The 21,385-nt window shown below is 49.5% G+C and overlaps 2 protein-coding genes across 5 annotated transcripts in view; one reads left to right on the forward strand and one right to left on the reverse strand.

Moving 5' to 3' along the window:
• PRCP (prolylcarboxypeptidase) overlaps nt 1-9,114 on the reverse strand; it is a 35,514-nt gene extending 26,400 nt beyond the window's left edge. Inside the window, exon 1 of the mRNA XM_068145972.1 lies at nt 8,879-9,114. Within this exon, the coding sequence (XP_068002073.1) occupies nt 8,879-9,004 (126 nt within the window). The 5' untranslated portion in view covers nt 9,005-9,114. The remainder of the gene's footprint in view (nt 1-8,878) is intronic.
• Nucleotides 9,115-9,501: 387 nt separating this feature from the next.
• On the forward strand, nt 9,502-21,275 carry DDIAS (DNA damage induced apoptosis suppressor). Of its 4 annotated transcripts, none has more exons than XR_010988295.1 (6): nt 9,502-9,680; nt 11,363-11,491; nt 12,481-12,642; nt 14,013-14,130; nt 15,928-18,678; nt 20,958-21,275. XR_010988295.1 is itself a non-coding variant. In XM_068145987.1 (5 exons), the coding sequence occupies exons 2-5, from the start codon at nt 11,379-11,381 to the stop codon at nt 18,430-18,432; spliced, it is 2,898 nt and encodes a 965-aa protein (XP_068002088.1). In that variant the 5' UTR covers nt 9,502-9,680; nt 11,363-11,378; the 3' UTR covers nt 18,433-19,277. The 4 variants fall into 4 exon arrangements, 2 of the variants coding, with proteins under 2 accessions (XP_068002088.1, XP_068002102.1); XR_010988296.1 differs by having other exon boundaries at nt 15,928-18,667; XM_068145987.1 differs by lacking the exon at nt 20,958-21,275 and having other exon boundaries at nt 15,928-19,277.
• Nucleotides 21,276-21,385: the final 110 nt, after the last annotated feature.

Raw genomic sequence — 21,385 nt, forward strand, 5'->3', positions numbered from 1 at the left:
CTCCTCACGGCAGTTTTCCACACTCTAATTCAGGAGGTTTTGTCCACTGGATTTAATTTTCTTTCATTATTGTCACATTTAACAAAACATGGAGACAGAAGATAATCATGAACCAGCAATTCACACTTGTGGCCAAGACAGGCAACAGTATCTTGAGGTGCATTAACAAGAGCCTGACCAACAGGTTGAGGAAGGTTCTCCTCCCGCTCTGCCCTGCCCTAGTAAGGCCCTGTCTGGAGCACGTGTCCAGGTCTGGGCTCCTCAGGTCAAGAGGCAGATGGAACTACAGGAGGAAGTCCAGCAGAGGGCTATGAAGATGACAGGGTACTGGAGCATCTCTCACAAAGACAGGCTGTGAGACCTGGGACTGTTCAGCCTGGAGAAGACTGAGAAGGGATCTTCTCAAGGCTTATCAACATCTAAAAGGCAGGTGCCAAGAAGGTGAGGCCAGACTCTTTTCAGTGGTGCCCAGTGACAGAACAAGGGTCAAAAGGCACAAACAGGAGCACAGGAAGTTCCACTTGAACATGAAGAAAAACTTCTTCAGTGACAGAGCACCAGAGCAGGCAGCCCAGAGAGGCTGTGGAGTCTCCTCTGGAGGCTTTCAAACCTGCCTGGATGCATTCCTGTGCAACCAGCTCTAGGTGAACCTGCTTTAGCAGGGGGGCTGGACTAGCTGATCTCCAAGAGTCCCTTCCAACCCTTACCATGCTGTGATGACAACATGCAGGCTTTAGGCCAGTTTATTGATTCAAACATCTATTCTACTACCAATGGCCCAGAGCAAATGCTTCAACTTTTTTCTGGGTTGGAATTAGGTTTCAGGTGAACTTGCTCCCCAGAACAAATGCAGGCTTAAGAGCCTTGTAATGGAGGGATCTCTTCCATTGTCATCATGGCCTTGTGAACACACTGATCTGTAGCTAGAATCACACTCCATGTGTTTTACTGAAGCTTCTTTCATGCTGCAGAAACCACATCACCTGCTCTTGGGAGACTGCCACTGTTTAACAGTTTGCTTTTAGCACTCATTTATCACCTCACTGATTAAAAACCACGGACAAGGAAAGCCTCAGACAGGAACTCTACCTCTGCCCTGAGTCATGGAGTTTGGACTAGGCACTCAAAAAGACCAAACAACAGCACATGCTGCAGGAAAGCACCAGGCTATTCAGGTCAGCCTTGGTGAGAAACAAACAGTTCCCAAACAATACATGACTGAACTTTTTTTAATGTTGGAAACCCAAGCAGCTAAGAAGAACACAAACACATTGCTTTCAACTGCCACAAATCATTAGGAGACTTTGTGCTGCGACTGGAAACTCCAGAGTCTGTTTACAATGCAAAAATGAAGACTCTAAACATATTTATGCTTGAATTACTTAGGTGAAAATCCTGCAGCAGCCACAGGGAAGATGAAATCCCTTGCTATGACTCTCCCGGGTGGAAGGACAGCTCAAGAGGTCACACAGGGCCTTCCAACACTTTGTGCCCCACACCTGACAGCTGCAAAGCTCCAGCACAAGAGAGAGAACAAGGCAGGAGATGGCAGGAATCACTTCAACTCTTCAATCAGCTTTACAGCTGACAGTCCCCAACCACGCTCTCTCGCCATTGCCCTGAGACTGTTCTCCTCCAAGCAACAGAGAGGCCTGCATTTTGTCACTGTCTAGGAAACACCACAGAAATGGCAGCACCCCCAGAGCAGCACACAGTGCTGAACCACCTTTGTGGAAGACACTGGTTTCAGTGGATCATGCAGTAGGGCAGAGTAAGCTGCTGCTGTGGGGCACAAATCAAATGTTTTCTTCATCCTAGTTCTGCTTTCACCCACTTCCTCCAGTTCAGCCTGGCCTCAGCCCACACCTGCTAAACTCAGAGGGTCTGGTGCCCATCACTTTCTGTTCCTGGCATCCTGAAAGGAAGTTTTACACCAAAGCTACCACGCTAGCTTACCTAGGACTAGTTTTTTCCACACTAGGCCCCTGCATAGATGCTTTTCACAAAGGTTTTTTTTGTCTCACAATGCAAGAAAACTTAGGCCTTTTGGAAGCAAAACAAATAGTGAGGAATGAAAGGAGATCTATCACCACCAGGTTGATATGGACACATCAGGTGTGTCCATATCAGAGGCAGGAACTAGAGCACAAAAGCCACAGAATTGTCAGGGTTGGAAGGGACCTCAAGGATCACTCAGTTTCAATCCCCCTGCCATGGGAGGGACACCCTCCACTAGATCAGGTTGCCCAGAGCCACATTCGGGGATGGAGTTTCCACCACCTCCCTTGGCAAACTGTTCCAGTGTCTTACCACCCTCATAGTAAAGAACTTCTTCCTGACATCTAATCTAAATCTACCCTGCTCTAGCCTGGATCCACTCCCCGTAGTCCTATCACAACCCAGCACCCTAAAAAGTCCCTCCCCAGCACAGTAATGTAGCTCCCCACACCTTCACATCCCATGCAAGGCAGAGCTCTCAGTGAATGCTCTCCTCTTCAGGAAAGGGACAGACCTCTCAAGTCTTACTTACAAGTACCTTTTCCAGATAATCTTCACCAAGATCACACCCACTTTAAGACTGACACAAGGTTAAGCTTGTGCATAAGCTTTGTGTCTTGGCTGGAGGAGTGAATACTGGAGAAAGGCATTACGTCAAGTTGAAGATGGACACAAGAGCCCAAAAGGATGAGAAGTTTTGTTCCCTTGCTCACTCTGTGTTCAGAGAGCAGCATGTTTAACATTATTAACGTTACTTGGCAGCAGCACTCTAACAGTGCTGAATATCAGAAAGCATGGCATGCACCCTAGGGCTGGCCTAAAGCACAGGAGGCAGCAATTAAAAGTTGTAAATACACAACAACAAATCATCCCCCTGCACCATCAGCAAGGAGGAGAGTATCTGCTGACTGTGCTGAAAGGAAATGCAATCCACATGCTGCTGTCCATGTCTAATTTCTCTCACTGCACATGCTTGAAAAAAGACAAAAGAAACCATTTTGTAAGTGTCTGGAAGACACCAGAGCACAGCTTGGCTTTCCCCATTACATTTATCTCATGCATTGTAGAGCATTTTGGGGTTTTTTACCTGAACAAGTGAAAATTTTAAGGCAAGTAAGGTTATTTCTTCAGTTTAAGATTTAAAGTCATTTAATAACCAGGTGTGACCCAGTCTCTCACCAGTTTGGTGACCTGCACAGTCTACAGCTGCTTATGCTGTTGGCTGGCTTTCACAGAATGGCTTAGCTTGGCAGGGACCTTAGAGATCAGCTGAGTTGTTAGCCACTGGAATGTGCTGCCCAGGGAGGTGGTGGAGTCACCGTCCCTGGAGGTGTTCAAGAGGGGATTGGATGTGGCACTTGGTGCCATGGTCTAGTCATGAGGTCTGTGGTGACAGGTTGGACTTGATGATCTTTGAGGTCTCTTCCAACCTTGGTGATTCTATGTGTGTGTAATCTACTCCAACCTCCCCAACATGGGCAGGGACACCTCTCAGCTGGACTGGGCTGCTCAAGGCCTTCCCCAGCAGGGCCTTGAACATCCTCAGGGAAGAGGCATCCACAACCTCCCTGAGTAACCTATTCCAGAGCATCACCACCCTCATACTGAAGAGCTTCTTCCTAAAAGGCAGTCTTAACCTACTCTCCCTCATCTTAAAACCATTCTCCCTTGTCCTATTTCTAGACACTCTTATGAGGAGTCCCTCTCCTTTTTGATCTCTTCAGATGAAGACATCAATACAGAATACATTAGCCTCAAATTCCATTTTTAACTTCATCCTCCTCCTGGACTCCCCTCCCACTCCTCACCTCAAAATAAAAGGCAACAAATTCAGATCTAGGATTTTGATGCAGCTGCTGCAAGTTGTTGGGCAATTCCTACCAATCACAACAACTTCAGTGAAGTCACCAGCATGTGTTCTGTGCACACCCAGCTTGTGAACTCGTTGCCCTCCAGCCATAAGCAGTTTTGTTCAGAGTTTAGTCCTTTAAAACCTTTTAACTGAGACAATCTATCAGAAAGCTTTCAGTGGCCTATTTCAGCTTTCAATGATTAAAGCTACTGAGATTGTCACAACAATAATTTAAAACCCAAGCTTGTTTTCAGTGCCAGCAGTGACCACTGCTGCTTTTTGTAGGCTCTATTATTTACTGCTCACTTGAAAAAGAAAGGCTGCAAGTTGTGAGGAAATTAAGTGCTTCCTGCTTAATTTGAGAAGCTTCTGTCTGCATTGTGACCCACAGATAAGTAGTGCATAAAAATAAAGATTCACTGAGCAGCTTTAATAAGGACTTCCCTGCCTTCCTGTCCACTGAGTAAGAGCTATTGTTTTGACTTGTGGACATGGTTTATAGTTTGCAGCTCCTGTTTTAAATCACACTATGAAATCACCGAGGAAGAGCTGCCAAGTACCCCTGTGCTACTTAATGAGTAAAACATATTCCAAGTAATCCACCTCAGAGACAAACATCAGCATCACTTCTCCTCTGCCCACTGACACAACTTTTAATTGGTACCAAGGGGCTCTGTGAAAAGCACTTTGTTTTTTCCTGCAGCAGAAGTTAAAAATGCTATTCTATCAGGGTGCCAGAGATTAAAACCAAACCCATCTTTACCATTCCCAAGACACCAACCTGAGTCACAGCAAAATGCTGACACAACTGTTAATCAACATTAGGAGTTATAACCTCACAGAACAGAGCATTAGGGGTTGGAAGGGACCTCCAGAGATCATCAGGTCCAACCCCAATGCCAAAGCAGGATCGCCTGGGGTAGTCTGCACAGGAGTGCATCCAGGCAGATTTTGAGTATACCTAGAGAAGAAGACTCCACAACCTCTCTGGGCAGCCTGCTCCAGTGCTCTGTCACCCTCACTGTAAAGAAGTTTCTCCTCATGTTGAGGTGAAACCTTCTATGTTTGAGCTTGTACCCATTGTGCCTTGTCTTACTACTGCACACCACTAAAAAGAGCTTGGCCCCCTCCACTTGACACCCACCCCTCAGATATTGATAGACACTGATCAGATCCCACCTCAGTCTTCAAGACTAAACAGCCCTAGGGATCTCAGTCTCTCTTCACAGGGGAGAGGTTCAAGTCAGAGGCATCCTCTTGGCTCTCCATTAGACCTCTCCAGCTGATCGCAGTCTCCCTTGAACTGCAGAGCCCAAAGCTGGGCACAGTATTCCAGGTGTGGTCTCACCAGGGCAGAGTAGAGGGGGAGAAGAACCTCCCTAGACCTGCTGGGCATCTCAATACATTTTATTATCTTAATATATGAGTTTTAGGCCCATGGCTGAAAAACTACTCCATTAACAATACAGGAGGAGCTTATATGTAACTGTTGTACAAATGTTGTCAGTGACACTCAGTTACGTAGCACAGTGAAAACCTCACATGCTGGAAAATGCTGAACTGCATTAGAGAGGTCTTGTTCTCTAACTCTAAGCTTCCTTCTTGTGAGTACCACAGAGGCAACACTAGTTTAAGAGCAAAACTGCACCCTTAGTTTGTATTCAATCAAGGCAGAATTGTCCTCAAAAAGGTGGTCCCATTTCTTTTACTCTGCACATTGATGCAAGTCAGCCTGAGTGAAGTCAGGTTGGTTTTTGATGTAGCACTGATTTTCAGTTAGCACAGGAACATTCTGGGGTTCACTGGCTTCCTTTAAATTGGCCCTTCCTGTAAAACAGAAAGGACCACAGCTGGGAAAAGTGATCTATGTATAAAAAATACACACAGAGATATGTATACACACACCTAGAGAGATACAGACAGACAGGTATCTTCACTTCTCCTTTGCAGTCTCTTCTCATTCTCTTTTCTGGCTTGGAACCTGCATTCTAATTTCCTCACTTTCAAACAAGACTTTAATTTTCTATGCCTCCCAGCTTCAGTCTGTAACACAAAGTAGCTTATTAAAGGCAGAAAAGAGAAGTTGCATTACTTTATAACCTTCATTGCTTTGAAACCCCAACCTAGGTTCCTTTCCTGTACACACAATGTGTTTTAGAGCAGAAAGAATGTACTGAGCTATGAAACACTGACGTAAGTATGCACACTAGGAAGTGATCAAGGGTAATCAAACTCATCTTCTGGAAACAGTGACAATTAATGGGTATTAGCTCCCAGGACAATCTGTCTGAAGGGCCAGGCCCAGCGACTTGCTGAACAGAAGTTAGTCTGTACCTGTCACACTGGTTCTTAGGCAAAGCCCTAGCAGTTCACAAAGCAAGTGGTGTGCATACAAAACGTGACTGGGGTGAAGGCTCCCCAGCACATTAAGTCACACACAGCCACCAATTACCAAATTGACTACAAAGACAGTTGCCACTCTCTTGTAAAAAGACAATGTATCACTGAGAAGCCTTCAAACACCAGGAAATGTCAGGCCTCATCCTCTCACCAGGACTGCACTGAAAGAATCACATGCTCTTGGGCTATGATTTTTGTTGCACTGATGGGTGTCAAACAAAGCAATGCAAAAGTGCAAGATAAGGATCCACAAAGGTCAGGAAAGCTGCCTGACTCCAGACTCTCCTTGCTATGCTCTTTCGTGGGCAAATAGAAGTAGAGATGGTCCTTGGATGTCTCACCAAGCCCTTCCAAAGAATTCTAATTGTGGTGATGAACCCACAAAGAAGTGACTCAGCTAGTGGTGATCTCCCTGCAGTACTGTACACCCTACATATCAGTCTTGGTAAAGTTTGGGTTTGGATGGGTTCATTTAATGCTCAAATCATAAGCAACCTTTTAGCAAGAAGGCTACCAAAACAGAAGTGGGAACTGCCTTCTTCCCCATGAGAGTGGTGAAGCCCTGGAAGGGGTTGTCCAGGGAGGTGGTTGGGGCACCGTCCCTGAAGGTGTTTAAGCCCAGGCTGGATGAGGCTCTGGCCAGTCTGGTCTAGTGCGGGGTGTCCCTGCCCATGGCAGGGGGGGTGGAACTAGATGATCCTTGTGGTCCCTTCCAACCCTGACTGATACTATGACACTTGCCTACAAAAGCCATGCTAGTGCATCAGAAGAGCTGAAAAGGAGACCAACTTCTTCATTGCAGATACAAATGTAAAGATCAGGGTGATGGCAGAGTTTCCCCCTCAAGGACCACCTACTAATCTAGGTCAGCATGAAGTACCTTTACACTGGGGTAATTCAGCTCATGCACTGGAGGAGTAGAAGGCTGAAAGGCATTGGTTACTTTTGGGAAAGGGGGAATAAATTACACCCCTAAGACAAAGTAATTAGTGTTGTTAAGGACATACACAGGCTACTATGCAAGCTAAGATGCTCAGCACACTGACACAGGCATTGCTTGACTTGTTTCTCAGTACTCTGGACCTTAGCCCTACCATCAGGGATGTCTGATACTTAAAATGGTAAACAGGAGGAAGTTCAGTGTAAGTGTTGAGCTGAACTCTGACCCTGTTATTTCTCCATCTTTGTGGTAGCAGACTGAGAGACCATTGCTTCTCAGTAAAGGCTGACATCGAACTCTCAAGCAATGCTACAGATCTGGAAGGCCTTCACAGCAAGGGGCTGCAATTCTAATATACAAATGCTCAGCTTCTGAAATTCACTTCCCCAGCATGTAACACTAACACTCTGCTCACAGTGCTCAAGAGGTACTTTAAAGCAACATGCAAGAAAGCTGCTTAGACTTGTCAAAGTTTTCTTTCATGTATCAAATATTTAAAGACTCTATTCAAAGAGATTTTGTTAATACCAGTAAGTGTATAGGATGGTTTCTCTGTGACAGCAAAGTATTTTGTCATATCATGAAACAATTTTTATGCTGTGTGATTTTATATAAACACTGTCAACTCATGTTGAAAGCTGAAGGGAGAAACAAGAATTCAAAAGAGGAACTTTAGCTAAGGAAGAGCAGCACGGAACAGAAAGATGAGTCATGCCATAAGCTACTATAATGTCAATAATTAAACTTCAGGAATCCTGGGAGGTGGCACAGTATCATCACCCCTGTTTAATATGTTAATCATGCTATGTATGTTCCACTACAGGTTTCCAGACAGCAGCACTCAGGGCACATTTCAAAAGGCCTGAAGATTTGCCTGCCAGGTCTGCATGCAATGCTACTAGCAAACAGCAGCCTTATGTCCCCCATGTGATCAGACCCCTTAGGCTAACACCACGTCTTTCAAGTGCCAGGCAGCAGCACTCAGATCTCTTATGGCTACAAAAATTACATCACCACACACACCTCCTACCACCTCCTACAATACTAGCAAGTCTCTCGACAAGAAAAGTGAGGATTTCCAGGCCAGTGACCAGGACCCCTCTCTCCCTCAGCAGCCACTCTCAGCAAACATCATTTTTCTTGAAGTATGAGAGGAAGAGGTCATGGCAGAGAGCGAAGGGAGAAAGATGTGGCATCAGCTTTACAACAGGATCTTACCAGAACTATTAATTCTCTTCTTTCCACATCTATCTATCTCTAAAATCCCCGGATCTCAGGTACTGGCTACACCGACGACTGCAGCGCTCAGCACCGTGCTGCAGGTGAGGTCTCACCAGCGCACAGCAGAGAGAGCAGCGCAGCAGAAACGCCTTCCCCGGCCTGCCGGCTACGCTTCTCGTGATGCCCCCCAGGCTACAGTCGACTTTCTGGGCTGTAGTCGTACACTGCTGGCCCACGCTCAGTTTTTAATCCAACAAGCCCAGGTCCTTCGCAGCGTCGTTCTCATCGCGCTCGGTGCCCAGCCGCTCGGCACCCACAGAGGCGTGTTCAGGGGCTTCCCTTCACCCCGACCCACGGCACCTACCCCCAGCGCAGCCCGCGGGTGCAGAGCCAGCTTACCACGGGGAGCTGCTCAGGGAGAGGAAGGGAGGCAGGAGCCGCTGCCCCGGCCCGCGGCGGGCTCCTACCTGCTGCGTGAAGTAGCGGGTGAGGTAGGGGCCGGTCGGCGGCGCGGTGCCCCAGCGGCGGTAACGGGAGGAGAACAGGGCGCCGGCGGCGCCGGCCAGCAGAAGGAACAACAAAAGCCGCAGCATGACCAGAACTTGCAAGGGCTGCCCGCCGCCCCGACGATTTATAGCAGCCCCGCCGCCCCCGCCCGAGGGCTGCCCCAGGCCGGCCCCCGCGGGGAGCGGCGGGCGGCAGGACCCAGCGCAGGGAGCGAGGCTGCGCGGGCGCCCCCAACAGGCAGCGCTGTGCGACCGACCCCCGGGGTGGGCGGGGTTATCCCCCGAAGTGCAGGGGTGGGCACTATGGAGTGGGGCTTTCCGATTGGCTGTCTGTCAAAAGGGCCTGTCGCGCGCACTTTCGGAGCTGGCAGCGGCGGCTCGGATAGGAGAATTCGGTCTCGCGGCGTTCTGCAGCGGGACGGCGATTTGCTGCTTGAAGCACCTGCCCCGCCCTTCTCGTCGCCGGGGGCTGCGTGGAGGGGCGTGCGAGAACGAGGCTGCCATGTTATTGGCGAGTGGCTGCGCCCCGCCCCTCTGCGCCCCCGCCCTCCCGTGTCCCCTGCTTTCCCCCGCGCGTGGGGCGCTGCGGGAAGGGCTTCCTCGGGGCCCGGGGAACGGCCACGGTGAGCGCCCCCCGGCGTTTGCCTTCGGGGGGGCTGCGCGTTCCCTTGCCCGGCGCCCTACCATTTGCCTTGAAGCGCGGTGCTCGGGATCGGGAGACGGAGACTCCACTGGGTCCTGGGGGGCTGGAACAGGCACGTGGGTAAGAATAATAGTACTTCACAACTGAAGCGTCTTCTGAGTGCCGAGCAAAGCTTAAAGTGCCCACGACGAGGCCGGGTGCAGCGTTTACCACGGCCTGTGTCGGGGCAATCCGGAGCAAAACAATGTCCGGGCAGTGAGAGGGTCGAAAGCGGGGCCATGGAGGGGTCTCTGGGGGCGTTGGTGGGCGAAAAGCCGAGTAACTGGAATGAATGAACAGAAAAACTGACTGTGAGCCAGCAGGTCAAGGGAGGGGATTCTACCTCTCTGCTCCGGTGAACAAAGGCCGTGGAACCTGCTTAAGAGGGTGAGAGGCTGTGAAGATGATCAGAGGGATAGAAGGTCTCTCCTGTGGATGCAGCCTGGGGCGGTTGGGGTTATTCCGCCTGGTGAAGGCGCCAGGGAAACCTTGTTGCAGCCTTTCAGTAGGTAACGGGGGAAGGGACTTCTCATCAGGGAGTATAACGATAGGACAACGAGTAACAGATTTAAACTGAGCAAGGGTAGATAGAGATTAGATACAAGGAGGAGCTTCTTTCCTCTGCCTGTGGCAAGGCACTGGAACAGGTTGTTCGGGGAAGTTGTGGATGCCCTATCCCTGGAAGCGTTCAGGGTCACGTTGGATGAGGCTTTGAGCAACCTGATCTCGTGGAAAGTGTCCCTGTCTATGGCAGGGGGGCTGGAACTAGATGATCTTTAAGGTTCCTTCCGACCCAAACCATTCTATGCTTTTGTGACAGTGAGTGACAGGGGCGGGTGACGCCGGTGCAGCCTTCAGCAGCCTTCAGCATCCTTGTGCTGTGTCCGCTGCCGGCTGGGCTGGGATCTCGCTGTCGGCTTCTGGGGAGTCATGGGGCTGGAGTGGGAGAAGGCTGCTCATTAAGGGGCAAAAACTGCAGGGCGAGACCTGTTACAACTCTTCTTGTGTGGTGTTGGGGTTCGGGTGGTTTGTTTTTAACTGGAGGAAGAGTTTAAGGCAATGAGGCCACGAGAGGGCACCAGGTGCCGATGCAAAGCTCCGTGAGACTTCAGGGCTGTGGAAAAGGAAAGCGGGGAGCGCCCTGAGTGTTGCCTGGGCATGTGGGTCCAGAGGTTTGGCTTGGAGCAGGTAAAGTACGACAGATCCTGAGAGCTTCTGTCCAGATAACCAGTACTGCGTTTCTGCCAAAGAGAACTAGAGATGCATATCTTGAGTCTCTTTCCTCTGAGCTCTTACCAGACTCTGAATTTGTGCAGGCTGTGCTTTATCTCCCCTGTTCCAGTGGAATGCTTGCAGCATGTGCAGTCTTCTCAGGGGTTTGGGGGGTTCTTTCATTCAACCCCATGTTGTGATGTAACTCTACATTAAGGAATGAAAAATCAGGAACTAATTTGCTGCAGTGCTGTGCTCAAGGAGAGCTCTGGTAAAGATCCCCTCAGTACAGGGGGAATTTGCATGATTTATCTGCAGTGGTGCAAATATCAACACTTCCTTCTTGTCTGTCTTCACCTGTTTGTTATTAAAGGGTTAATTAAGGTGTAGAATAGATGTTGCCTGCCTTGGGTTCCCACACTCAAACACAGATCATCATTTCTTGAGGGTCACCTTTCAATATGTTCAAACAACCCAACCAGAAGCAGTTAATGTTATTAACATCTCATAGAATGAGAACTCTTTCAACCCTTTGGACTTGCTTGTTCCAGGTGATGCTGTGAGCACATGAATAGTGCGAGAGGACTCTTGGCTGCCTCTGTGATTTCCATCCAGGACTCCTGCTTTGTCTATCCTGCCTGTCAAAAATGCTCTTCTAGGCTGATCCTGGATGCTAGAAGGTAAGCTCTGTTTTGAGGGTCACTGACTGTCAGAGGCCTTGGGGGATGTCTGTCAGCTGAACCCCAATTAGAACAAATGGATGAAAATCCAGCCATCATAGAAAGAGTTGCTCACCCCAGGTATTTGTTACTTACCACTGAGTGGATCTCATTGTATTCCAGCAGCAGCTTGGAGGTGGTTGTGCATCAAGACTTCCATTGCCTTCTGTGCCATGCCTTGTCAATGGCAGCTTAGGGTAATCAATGATGTGTGCTGATAGCTTCCAAGTGCATCCCCTGCACTCCACCTCTTCAGTGCTGTTTCTGAGCTGGAAAGCACTGGTTGAAAGCCCCTCCAAATCAAGTCCTACTCTTTTAAAATGTCTTCTCATTTCATCTGTGCAGTGCATCAAGTCTGATGCACCAGCAGGTCCTGTGTGACTCTTCCACTGAGTGTGTGACCAGAAATGTGTGGGCTTTCCTTTCTACTCCTACTGTTGTATGAGGTGTGTGGCACACAGGAGGAGAGTAAATCGATGAACATCAGCACAGAAGGGAAGGAGCTGCCTTTGCAAAGCAAGCATAGCTGTTGTCTCAGATGCTGAAGTACAAAGAGAGCAGTGCTGGTTGCTGGCATTTTTTTAACTATTATGTTTGAGCTACAGGAAGAAAAATCCCAAACCAGAACAAAAGCTGAGAAGGGAGGTGCAGGGACCTCAGAATTACTCCCCAACAGGTCGCTCAAAGCCTGCTGTCTCCCACTTCACAACAGGCCAGCGTTTAGTACATCACTCACAGAAGCCAGAGAGACTCTCTCATGATACAGGCCCCTTGCTGAGCCTGTCATAAGCTTGATGTCTCAAGGAGTAAAGAAGGCATCTGACAGTTTGTAAGGGAGTACTTGATACATTATAGTAGTATTGCTGAGGGCTGCAGAGAAGTTGTTACCTCAGCAGTGATTAGCAGAAGTTCACAGGCTCAATCTGTTTTATCCTTTACTGCCCTGTCAGGTTTAACTGTCTGAAATGTGGCTGCACAGGTGAAGCTAAGGATGCCAGCTACAGATACAGACTGTCCCTAAAGGTTGCTGACACTGATGATCTGTTTGACATCACTGTGTTTGGAAGCTGCTTGGATCCATTCTTTGGGGTCACGGCAGAGAAGCTGCAGAGGTAAGGGCGAGCTTGTTTCCAGCTGCAGAGCTGCTGCTGATTCTTCAGCCTGAACAAACTGGAGGGTGGGGAGACAAGTGGGAGGAAGCTGCTGAAGTGCTTTCTTCCAGCCTTTTCTTGCTACCTATCACCCTGAGAAAATGCTGAATTGTAGTTTCCTCCTGAAATCCAGACCCTCTGAGATGGATTGCTTCTGTCTAACAGAAGAGATCCTCCACTTGTTTGCTGAAGGCAGCTGCTGCCTGTTGAGTTTCACAGGACCTCCTCCTTGTGTCTTTCCTTCTTTATTTGACATCATTGATTTTCTTTTGTCTGGTGTCATGACTGCTAAGCAAACTGGCTTTTCCAGGGACTTTGACAGATTCTTTGCCTCAAGATTTTAGAATACAAATTTTCAGGCAAAGACAGAGTTTGGAGTTTTATTTAGCAGGTTGTGCACCACATGACTTCAGTATGACCAGATCCTCCTTTGGCCAGGAGGGAGTTCAAGGAAAGCCTTTCAGTCCCCAGAGCCTGATCACCCACATTTCAAGCTTCAGATATGTGAAGCTGCTAGGATGGGATGCTCAGGTGCATTCACTGCTGCTTTCTCTGTGTTAACTTTCCAATGCCTTTCCACTGGCTCAAGGGTGAACACTTGCAAAACCCCAGAGTAGCAGCATGAATAGAGTAGAATAGAATAGAGCAGGTTGGAAGAGACCTTTGAGATCAAATCCAACCTATCACCCAGCACCATCTAATCAACCAAACCATGGCACCAAGCACCCCTTCCAGTCTCTTCCTAAACACCTCCAGTGATGATGACTCCACCACCTCCCTGGGCAGCACATCCCAATGGCCAATCTCTCTTTCTGGGAAGAACTTCTTCCTAACATCCAGCCTAAACCTCCCCTGGTGCAGCCTGAGACTGTGTCCTCTTGTTCTGGTGCTGGCTGCTAGCAGAAGTCTGTGTTCTGTCTGGTGGCAGGCAGTCTACACTAGACTGCTGTGTAAAACCAGAGCTATTTGCATGCCTTAGTATGGATGGTGCAATTGCTCTGAAGGTGTGGGCAGAACGGATGTGTAAGCAATAGCAGCACAGGGACAGCATTCTCCTTTCATTGTAGTGATACAGAAATCACTGCCAGCCAGGGAGCACCTCCAAGTTGTGTATGTCAAACCTTTCAGTGTGGTTGTTTTGTTTATCTCTGTTTCACTGATAAATGATCTAAACAATCAAGTTTATAGCTGCTTGATTTCTTGCTTTCCCCTGGGTTTAGTTGAAGCTACCACAGCATCTTCTCTCTAGCATGTCCCCTACCTGTACTACAACTAAGGTGCTATGTAAAGCTCCTCTGTTGGTCCAATACTTCTGTATGCATTTACTCAAGGTGTATTCAAGACTTCAAGCAGCTGTCAGGAGGAACACACACAGATGCACCTCCAGGAGTGTTGGCTCAAGCAGTGGAAGCCTGTTTCGTTGGGAAAAGATTTCTATTTGGAGTGAAGGTAACTTTTAGTCCCCATTACACACAGGAGTTAGCTTGTAGCCAGCCTGGGGCACAGCCTGAGTTACCAAAGCATCCTGTACAGCATCTTTTGGGGGTTGGAGGAAAACTTAGGGCTAGGACATGGGAAGGATTCTGCTCCTCTTCCCCCAGACTTCTGTGTTATCTAAAATGATTCCCATCCAAAAGTCATCTTGACTGGCAGTAGTCAAGCTTGACAGCTTGTCAGGGCTGTTCTGCAGAGAACCTGAGCAGTGCCAGCTCCTGTGCCTAGCAGTAACAGCTTGGAGCCTGCAAAAACCCATGTACAGCTTGAGCAGGAAGCAGACTGGCTCTTCTCAAGCACTTGTCTACCTTTCCTGTGCTGCACAGTCTCCTGGTGCCTGGGTTGCAAGGAGAAAGGCTTCCCCTTGCAGCATTTTGATAGTTGGGATTGAAGAGCATGTTTTAGCATGTTGATAAAGCACAGCTGTTCAGCACAGGCAGCTGTGGCTCTCTTAGGAGTTTAACAGATTTTGAACTGCTAGTTCTTAGTAGTATTTCCATAGAAACACTCCTCTCAGTTCTCTCCAAGTGGTGCTTGTGTGAGGCATTTGTATTATGAAGTCTGGGAGCTGAATCCTACCTGGCAGGTATTTTTCTGCTCCCACAGGTGCCATGATGCTTGTATCTGAGCTGAGGTTTTCCTGATGCACAGCAGGTTAAGTAATAGAAGTTGGAGGACTTCATGGATTAACTTAACTGGAATCATTCACCAGGTCTCTAGGTCTGAAGCCTGCACAAATAGAAGTAATCCTACATGTCAAGGGCCTTGTGGCTGCTTCTGCTCACACATTCAGGGAGTATTCAGCCTTTAGCAATAGCCATTTCTGTACACATTCAAAGTCTGTTTATTCAGCCTTGGGCTATAGACACTTCTGTATAGTAGTGTTCAGCTGTGCCTGCAGTTGCTTTCATCCAGACAGCACTCAGGATCAACATAACATGCCTTCTAAAGTCCTGCCTAGAAGGGTATTGTCTTCAGCCTCAACCTTTGCATAGACTTGAGGAGTGGAGGGTTGTTGAATTAGAAGATGGCTGTATTTGCTTTTGGCCTCTCTGGCATTGCCAGACCTTGAAGGGGAGGTGAAAAGGGTTTCCCCACTTCTCATAACCTTAGATAATTCCCCTCTGTGTTTTACTGTCATTTTTCACCTGTAGTTTCTGTGTAGAGAGTTGCAAGCTCTCTAAAGAGCTGCATCTAAAGCTCTTCTGAAGCACTCTGGATAAATCTGAGGAGAAAGGCTGGAGCTTGTCTGTCTTTCACAGGGGTAGCACATAGAAGATGTCACGCTGGCTTGGACAGCTGAGCTGCCAAGTCATGGATCTGGCACCAGAGTGCTTTGCTTCACTATTGCCCAGTGCCTCCTGGCTAAAAGGAAGGCACTGGCCTCAGGCAGCTAGCCATTTGCCTGGCACTGCACTGCAGGGAGCTCAGAGGCACCCAGTGCCCTAAAGGGAGGAAAACACTTTCTGAGAAGCCCTTCCTCGGTTGTTTTTCCAGCTCCCCAGCTCTGTGATGGCAACAAGCAAAGAACCTCCCAGAATGCTGCACTTCCCAGTGCTTGCCAGTGCTTCTTTCCCAGGGAGTACTGCTTTGTGTGACAGACTGGTTTGTTTTCTCTTCCCTGCAGATCCTGACAACAAGCCAGACCTACATTTAAGCCTAACTCTAGGCCTGCATTTTCCTGTCTGGTTTGGCTTTATTTAATCACAAAATGAAGCACTGTACTAAGGCTTTGTTTCTTTACCACCCCAGGGCAGTGCAAGGGAAGATGGAGGGCATCCTGCTGCCAGCAGCATCTTGCAGAGCTGTTCCAGAATTAACAGAAGCACAAAGACACTTACAGCTTGCCAGCTCTTCCTGCCAGCCGCTGCTGTCGCCGGCTTCACCGTCATCAGCTGCTTCCACCGGCTCCTGCGCTCAGCCTGCAGCGCTCATGGCAGCCCGGCCTTACCTGATGCATCCTCAGCCCCAACAGATGAGCCTGCCAGTGAGCTCAGCAGCTGCTCTGGCCTGAGCAGCGACTCCTGTCTTGTTCAGTCCAGTGCCAGAGAAAGTTTCCTAGGGCCCTGGCAGCGCTCCTTCAGCCTGACTTCATCTGTTGCTTGGGTAACAGCAGAAGACTTTCCTGCTCTGGAAGTGGGAAAGCTGGGGAGTGAACAGCATGAACAAGAGGGGAGGCCTCTCTCTGCAGAATTGTGCAGTGTAAGCCCCAACAATCAAACTCTCTTGGATCCACAGCTTTTCAGCTCTTCTGTGAAGGAAGGGAATAGAGAAGAGGATGATGAATCGAGTTTGCAGCCTGGCCAGACTGACAGCCTCTCTGCAGCTGATGAATTAGAGCTGGCATCCTCCTCAAAGACTGAGTCTTCACTTGGGAGCAGTTCTAGGTGGTCACAACACCCCTCACAATTTGGACTAAGAAGCATTTACCCAAAGGCTAATAGTAGGAATTACTCTTGCCCAGAGAAATCCCACAGCTCCCTGCTTCCCGAGAGGGATTCCTCAGCACCAAACCACACAAAGGTAGCTGGAGTGGCTTGGGTGGACTCTGAGCTTTGGGATGAGCTCCCGTTCTCAGAGAGCCTCAATGAGTTTTTAGCCAGGATAGAGGAGGGCAAGAGTGCTGGGAACTCGCCCAGCCTTGGTGCAGGCAGACAGGCCCTTCTTGGAAGCTGTGAGCTGGGTGTAAACCTTGGCAGGTCTCGTTCCAGGCAAACCCCAGTAGCTGGTGATTTGCCTCAAGAGAGTGTCTCGGGGAGGTTCTTGCCCCCAGCAGAGAGTGATAGCTGGGAAAACATACTGCTTGCTTGTTGCCAGTCAAATGGAAATGCCCTGAGTGATGATGTGTCACAGTGTGAGTCTTCATCTAGTGCTTCATCTTCAGCTGATAGAGAACGTGGCGCCTCTTCCATTATACCTGCCCCTCATCTGCCTGGTCTGTCACCATCCTTGCCAGTTCTATCAAAGCCTCCTGTTTCTGAGAGCAGATCTGTGCAGGCCAAAGCAAGTCTTGGCATTTCAAAGTCAGCATGGCCTTTTGTTAGTCTGCAGTGCACTGCTGAAGAAGGAGAAAGCTCATGTCTGAAAAGGAGCAAGGCAGCTACCTCCGTGCTTTCCGCACACGAGAGCTGTTCAGCTGGTTGTGCAAACAAAGAGGATTCTTCTCCACCAAGCCAGAGAGCAGAGCTTACAGACACAGGGGCCTGGGACTTTGATCCACCCAGCAATACAAGGAGGACATACAAAAGAAAATTAAAAGCATTGACAGAACTGTCAGAAAATGTCTTCAGGAACGTTAAGAGGAGAGAGCTGCTGTGGAACAGTATCCTCCCTGAAGGCAGCTACAATGCTTCTGCTGAGCTCTTTGATGCAAGTGCCAGAGAGGGAGCACAACCTGGAGAGTCCTTAAATAAATCATGCACTTCTTTAACAGAGGAAGAGACTTTGACAGAAAAGGTCACACCTCCTGAGCTGGTGCTTTATCCTGGAGATGGCCTCTGGAAGAGCTCCAGCCTGAGCCCGTCCCTCCACAGGTCTCCTGCTTTCAGTAAGCACAGCACGCCAGTACCTTACTCCTTTTGTGACCCAGAGTGCAGTTCAGTCACTACTCAAGACCTTGTTCCTTATTCACAGTCGACTCCGATGAGGAAACCTCTCCAGAAGCTGTGGCCTGTTGCAGAAAGAAGCAGCTCTGTCACCAGCTTCACCCCTAAAAACCCCACTAAGCTCCACTCCAAATGCAAGCGATGCAGGTCTTCCTTTCAAAACAGCCTGCTGCAGCAGCTGACTGGCCGGCTAGCGAAACGGGAGAGGCCGAGCAGCAGGGAAGACAGAGAGAGTTACAGCTCTGCCTCACAGCAGTTCCCTAACAGCCAACCACCTGCTGGCTTTGGGGGGTGCATCCCTCCACCTGCCAGCAGCAGGTCGAGAACAAGTGCATCTTCAAACCCCAAGGCAGTGTGCTGGGCTGCTGCCTTGCAGCTGAGCTGTGGGCACGGCAGCAGGAGCCCTGTTGCCGAAAGCAAAGAGAGCAGTGGCGGTGCCGCAGGCTGCCCGCCTCAGGGATTAAGCCCTGGGGATACAGCCAGAGTGCTGACAGCTCCTGTGTCTGCAGGTGCCACCAGGCCCTCCTCTTTACAGGGTACAGCCCTGGACATGTGCTCCCCTTCAGCAGGCAGGAGTCTCCTCCCAGGTACAAACTGTCCAGGGGGTGCCTTGGAAGGGGCCACTGGCTGGTCTCCCGAGCTGTTCTTCTGAGCACAGCCCCTTTGCCAAGAGGCCAAGGCACTGGCACTGGCACACACTTCTGTGCTGGGGAGGGGGGGAATGAGTTTTAGACTTTGGGGAAGAAGTTTCTTAAGACTTTTCCCAAGATGTTTTCCTAAGATGAGTTTTTGTTTGCAGAGCTTTGTACCACAGGGATGGGGGAGGGAGAATGTGCAGCTGCTCTGATCTATTGTCAGTCCATTCCAGAAAGTGCAATAAAGCCACTGTAAGTACCTGGTGAGTAGAGCTGACGTGTAGGTGAGGCATCCAGCATGCAGTGCTGGCTTGCCAGCACAAGGGCAGCTCTGGAGCCCATCCCCACTCCAGCTGCTCACTTGGGGCTCAAAGGATTTCAAATAGCACAGGGGTTTGTATCCTGTGACAGAGTTGAGTTGAGTGGAGGGGACCACCCCGAGGGGGTTGGGAGCAGCTCCCAGTTTTCCTGTAGGCTTTTTCAAGGTGAAGAGTGCTACTGGCAGCAAGATTCCTGGCACTGGGGTGCATTGCTTTGGGGTCTTCCATAGCCTTCCACCCAGAACAGAGGAATCTTGGAGCTGCTTCTGTAAGCTGGAAGGTGAGGCCCTTGTTATGAGGGTTTATGGAACTGTGTCAAACATCCACATTGATAAACACAGGAGTAAGTTTTCATTGACATGGCCAGTTGCCCAAAGTGCATTGGATGGGGGTGGTGTGCAGCTGGAGAACAGAGTGGGCAGGTGCAGTGTTTAGGCACAGCTGAACAACTTGAAGCAAACCAGAAGGGTAAGTGGGAAAGAGAGAATCGAGAAGCACCATTCAGCTGAGGAGGCAATGACTTAACACTCACCAAGAGTCCTGCCCCAAGCAGGGGCCGCTGCTGCTGCTCTCTATGAGCTGGTAAGGCTGTGAGGCTGCCAGCGTGGTGTGGAGGCCGCCCTGGCTCCAGCAGGACAGGACAACGTGCTCTCACTGAGGGCTCTTGCCTCTTCCTGGGTACACTGAGGCACAGCAGGAACTGGAGCTGCAAGGGGAAGCAAGGCTTGGATCCTAAGGCTCATGGCTTTCCAAGCTTGCAGTGAGTAGGGCTCATGGCTTCTATCTCAGGTCCTGGACAAGACAACTCAAGCCAAGGCAGTCCAGGCAAGGCAACCTAAAGCAAGGCAGGTCCAAGCAGGCAAGGCAAGGCAACTAGAAATCAGCCTGTATTGATCTCTTGCCCAGGATTCACTTGGGGCAGGAGGGCAACTGAAGCCAGCAAACAGTTGCCCAAGGCAAAGGGCTCTGCCAGGCTGTGGCCACGAAAGGCAGCAGCATGGGCCTGGCTGGGGGGAAGCAGTGGCCAGCACAGGTGCCCTTAGCCCAGGGGGAGACTTGTTTACCAGACACGTTGGGTCCTGTCCTTTTGTCCCTTTTCCCACCTCACCCCAACTCCTGCAAGAGGGAGGGGGAGAGAGGGACCCTGTCTAGACACAGCAGGGCCTGGCTGGGTTTGTGCTGGGCCCGTTTGGCCCTACCACCATAGTCCTGCAGAAGGCTGTGGGCACAGAATCTCATCAGCCCCAAATGCTGACTTGTAGAACCAGAAGTGGGCATGAAATTAGGTTTGGGGTTTTTCAGTACTTACAGCTGAGAAAATTGAGGCACAAACCCAGTGTTTAGAAGGCATGGAACCTAGCTTTGGGTATCACTGGAAAACCTTAGGCAGCAAACCATCTTTTCTCCTTCCTGTCCTACACAGCAAGATACCCAAGCACAGCCCAGTTCTTCCTGGTGTTTAAGGATGCTGCAACAGTAGACAGTGATGGCAGGGGGCTTGAGATGTCTTCCTACAGGTCCAAACCTAGGTCCATGCAGTCCCTGGAGCCCAGACATAGAAGAAACCATCAGTGAGATAAAAAAAAGGCAAACTTAAACAACATAATTCAACGACCAAAGGAACTTCAAGCATCACAGCTGTGAGCTGAGTCATTTCTTCAGTGCTCTGCCACTGCCACTCACCTGAAGCACCATGGCAGCACGTGGCACTGCTGTGTGGTAAGGGGGGTACAGATCCCTTTGCAGGGATTCATGGCACAGCCAAAGGGATGTGGCAGCAATGGAAGAACCAGACACAGACTTGCTCAGCTGTTGATGACTTGCTCAGCTGGGCTTTAGCTCTGCGCACAACAGCAAAGCAGGGGGCCAGGACTGCACAGGGTTGCATCAGTCAGGACGCTGCAGGGCTCGAGGGTAGGCTCAAGTGAACAATGCTGTGCTTGTGCCTGCGTTTACCAGTGCTGTGTCTGTCCAAAGGACTGTATTTATGGCAAACAAAATCCTAGTTGATGAATCCCTGTCAGGGCCAAGTGGAAAAGGAGTAAGAAATGCAGCCTGCCTGAAACAGTACCTCTGCACTTACAGCTCATGGAGATGAAATAAAGGGAAAGAAACCATTACTCATACCCAAATCACTGAGCACAGGCAGGGCAATAGTGGAAGGGTTTTAAGACATCAGTGCTCAAGCAAATAAAACTTGACACTAGCTGTTTCTGCTGCAGCTCCCTCATAGCACAAGAAGACTGCAGGATCACCGGCTCTGTAAGCGCTCCCTTGTGAGGGACTGGACAAACATCCACTTTATCATGGAGGTTAGACCTGATCCAAGCGATACACCAGAGACCTGATGTGGTTAGCTCTGAAGCACTGCCAGAAACTCTCCATCACACACCTGACAGCATCCTGATGTGAGATGTTTTGTCCAGCATGAGTGATTTCATTCTGCAGAGCGTCCGTCCACGCGCCATGGGAAGCGAGAGCTGTGCTGCAAGCTGATTATAATTATAAGCTTGTGCAGAAAGAATACAGCTCAGCATGTTTAATTCTGAAGGTAATAGAGCTCCTGAAAATGCATCCTGGCTTGTGGTTGATTCCCTATGCATAGAAATCCATAAATCAAGAGTAGACTTTAAATGAGGCAGCGCTGTCT

This window comes from Melanerpes formicivorus, unplaced genomic scaffold (assembly GCF_026170545.1).
Source record: "Melanerpes formicivorus ecotype bairdi unplaced genomic scaffold, bMelFor1.0.p_v2 SCAF_1, whole genome shotgun sequence".
In the NCBI taxonomy this organism is placed as follows: domain Eukaryota; kingdom Metazoa; phylum Chordata; class Aves; order Piciformes; family Picidae; genus Melanerpes; species Melanerpes formicivorus.

What these genes read in the sequence shown, in the direction of transcription:
- DDIAS (XM_068145987.1), top strand. Translation starts at nt 11,379, where the DNA reads ATGAATAGTGCGAGAGGACTCTTGGCTGCCTCTGTGATTTCCATCCAG. An exon ending in ACGGCAGAGAAGCTGCAGAG is followed by an intron (nt 12,643 to 14,012) that starts GTAAGGGCGAGC and finishes CATTTACTCAAG; the next exon opens with GTGTATTCAAGACTTCAAGC. An exon ending in GATTTCTATTTGGAGTGAAG is followed by an intron (nt 14,131 to 15,927) that starts GTAACTTTTAGT and finishes TTACCACCCCAG; the next exon opens with GGCAGTGCAAGGGAAGATGG.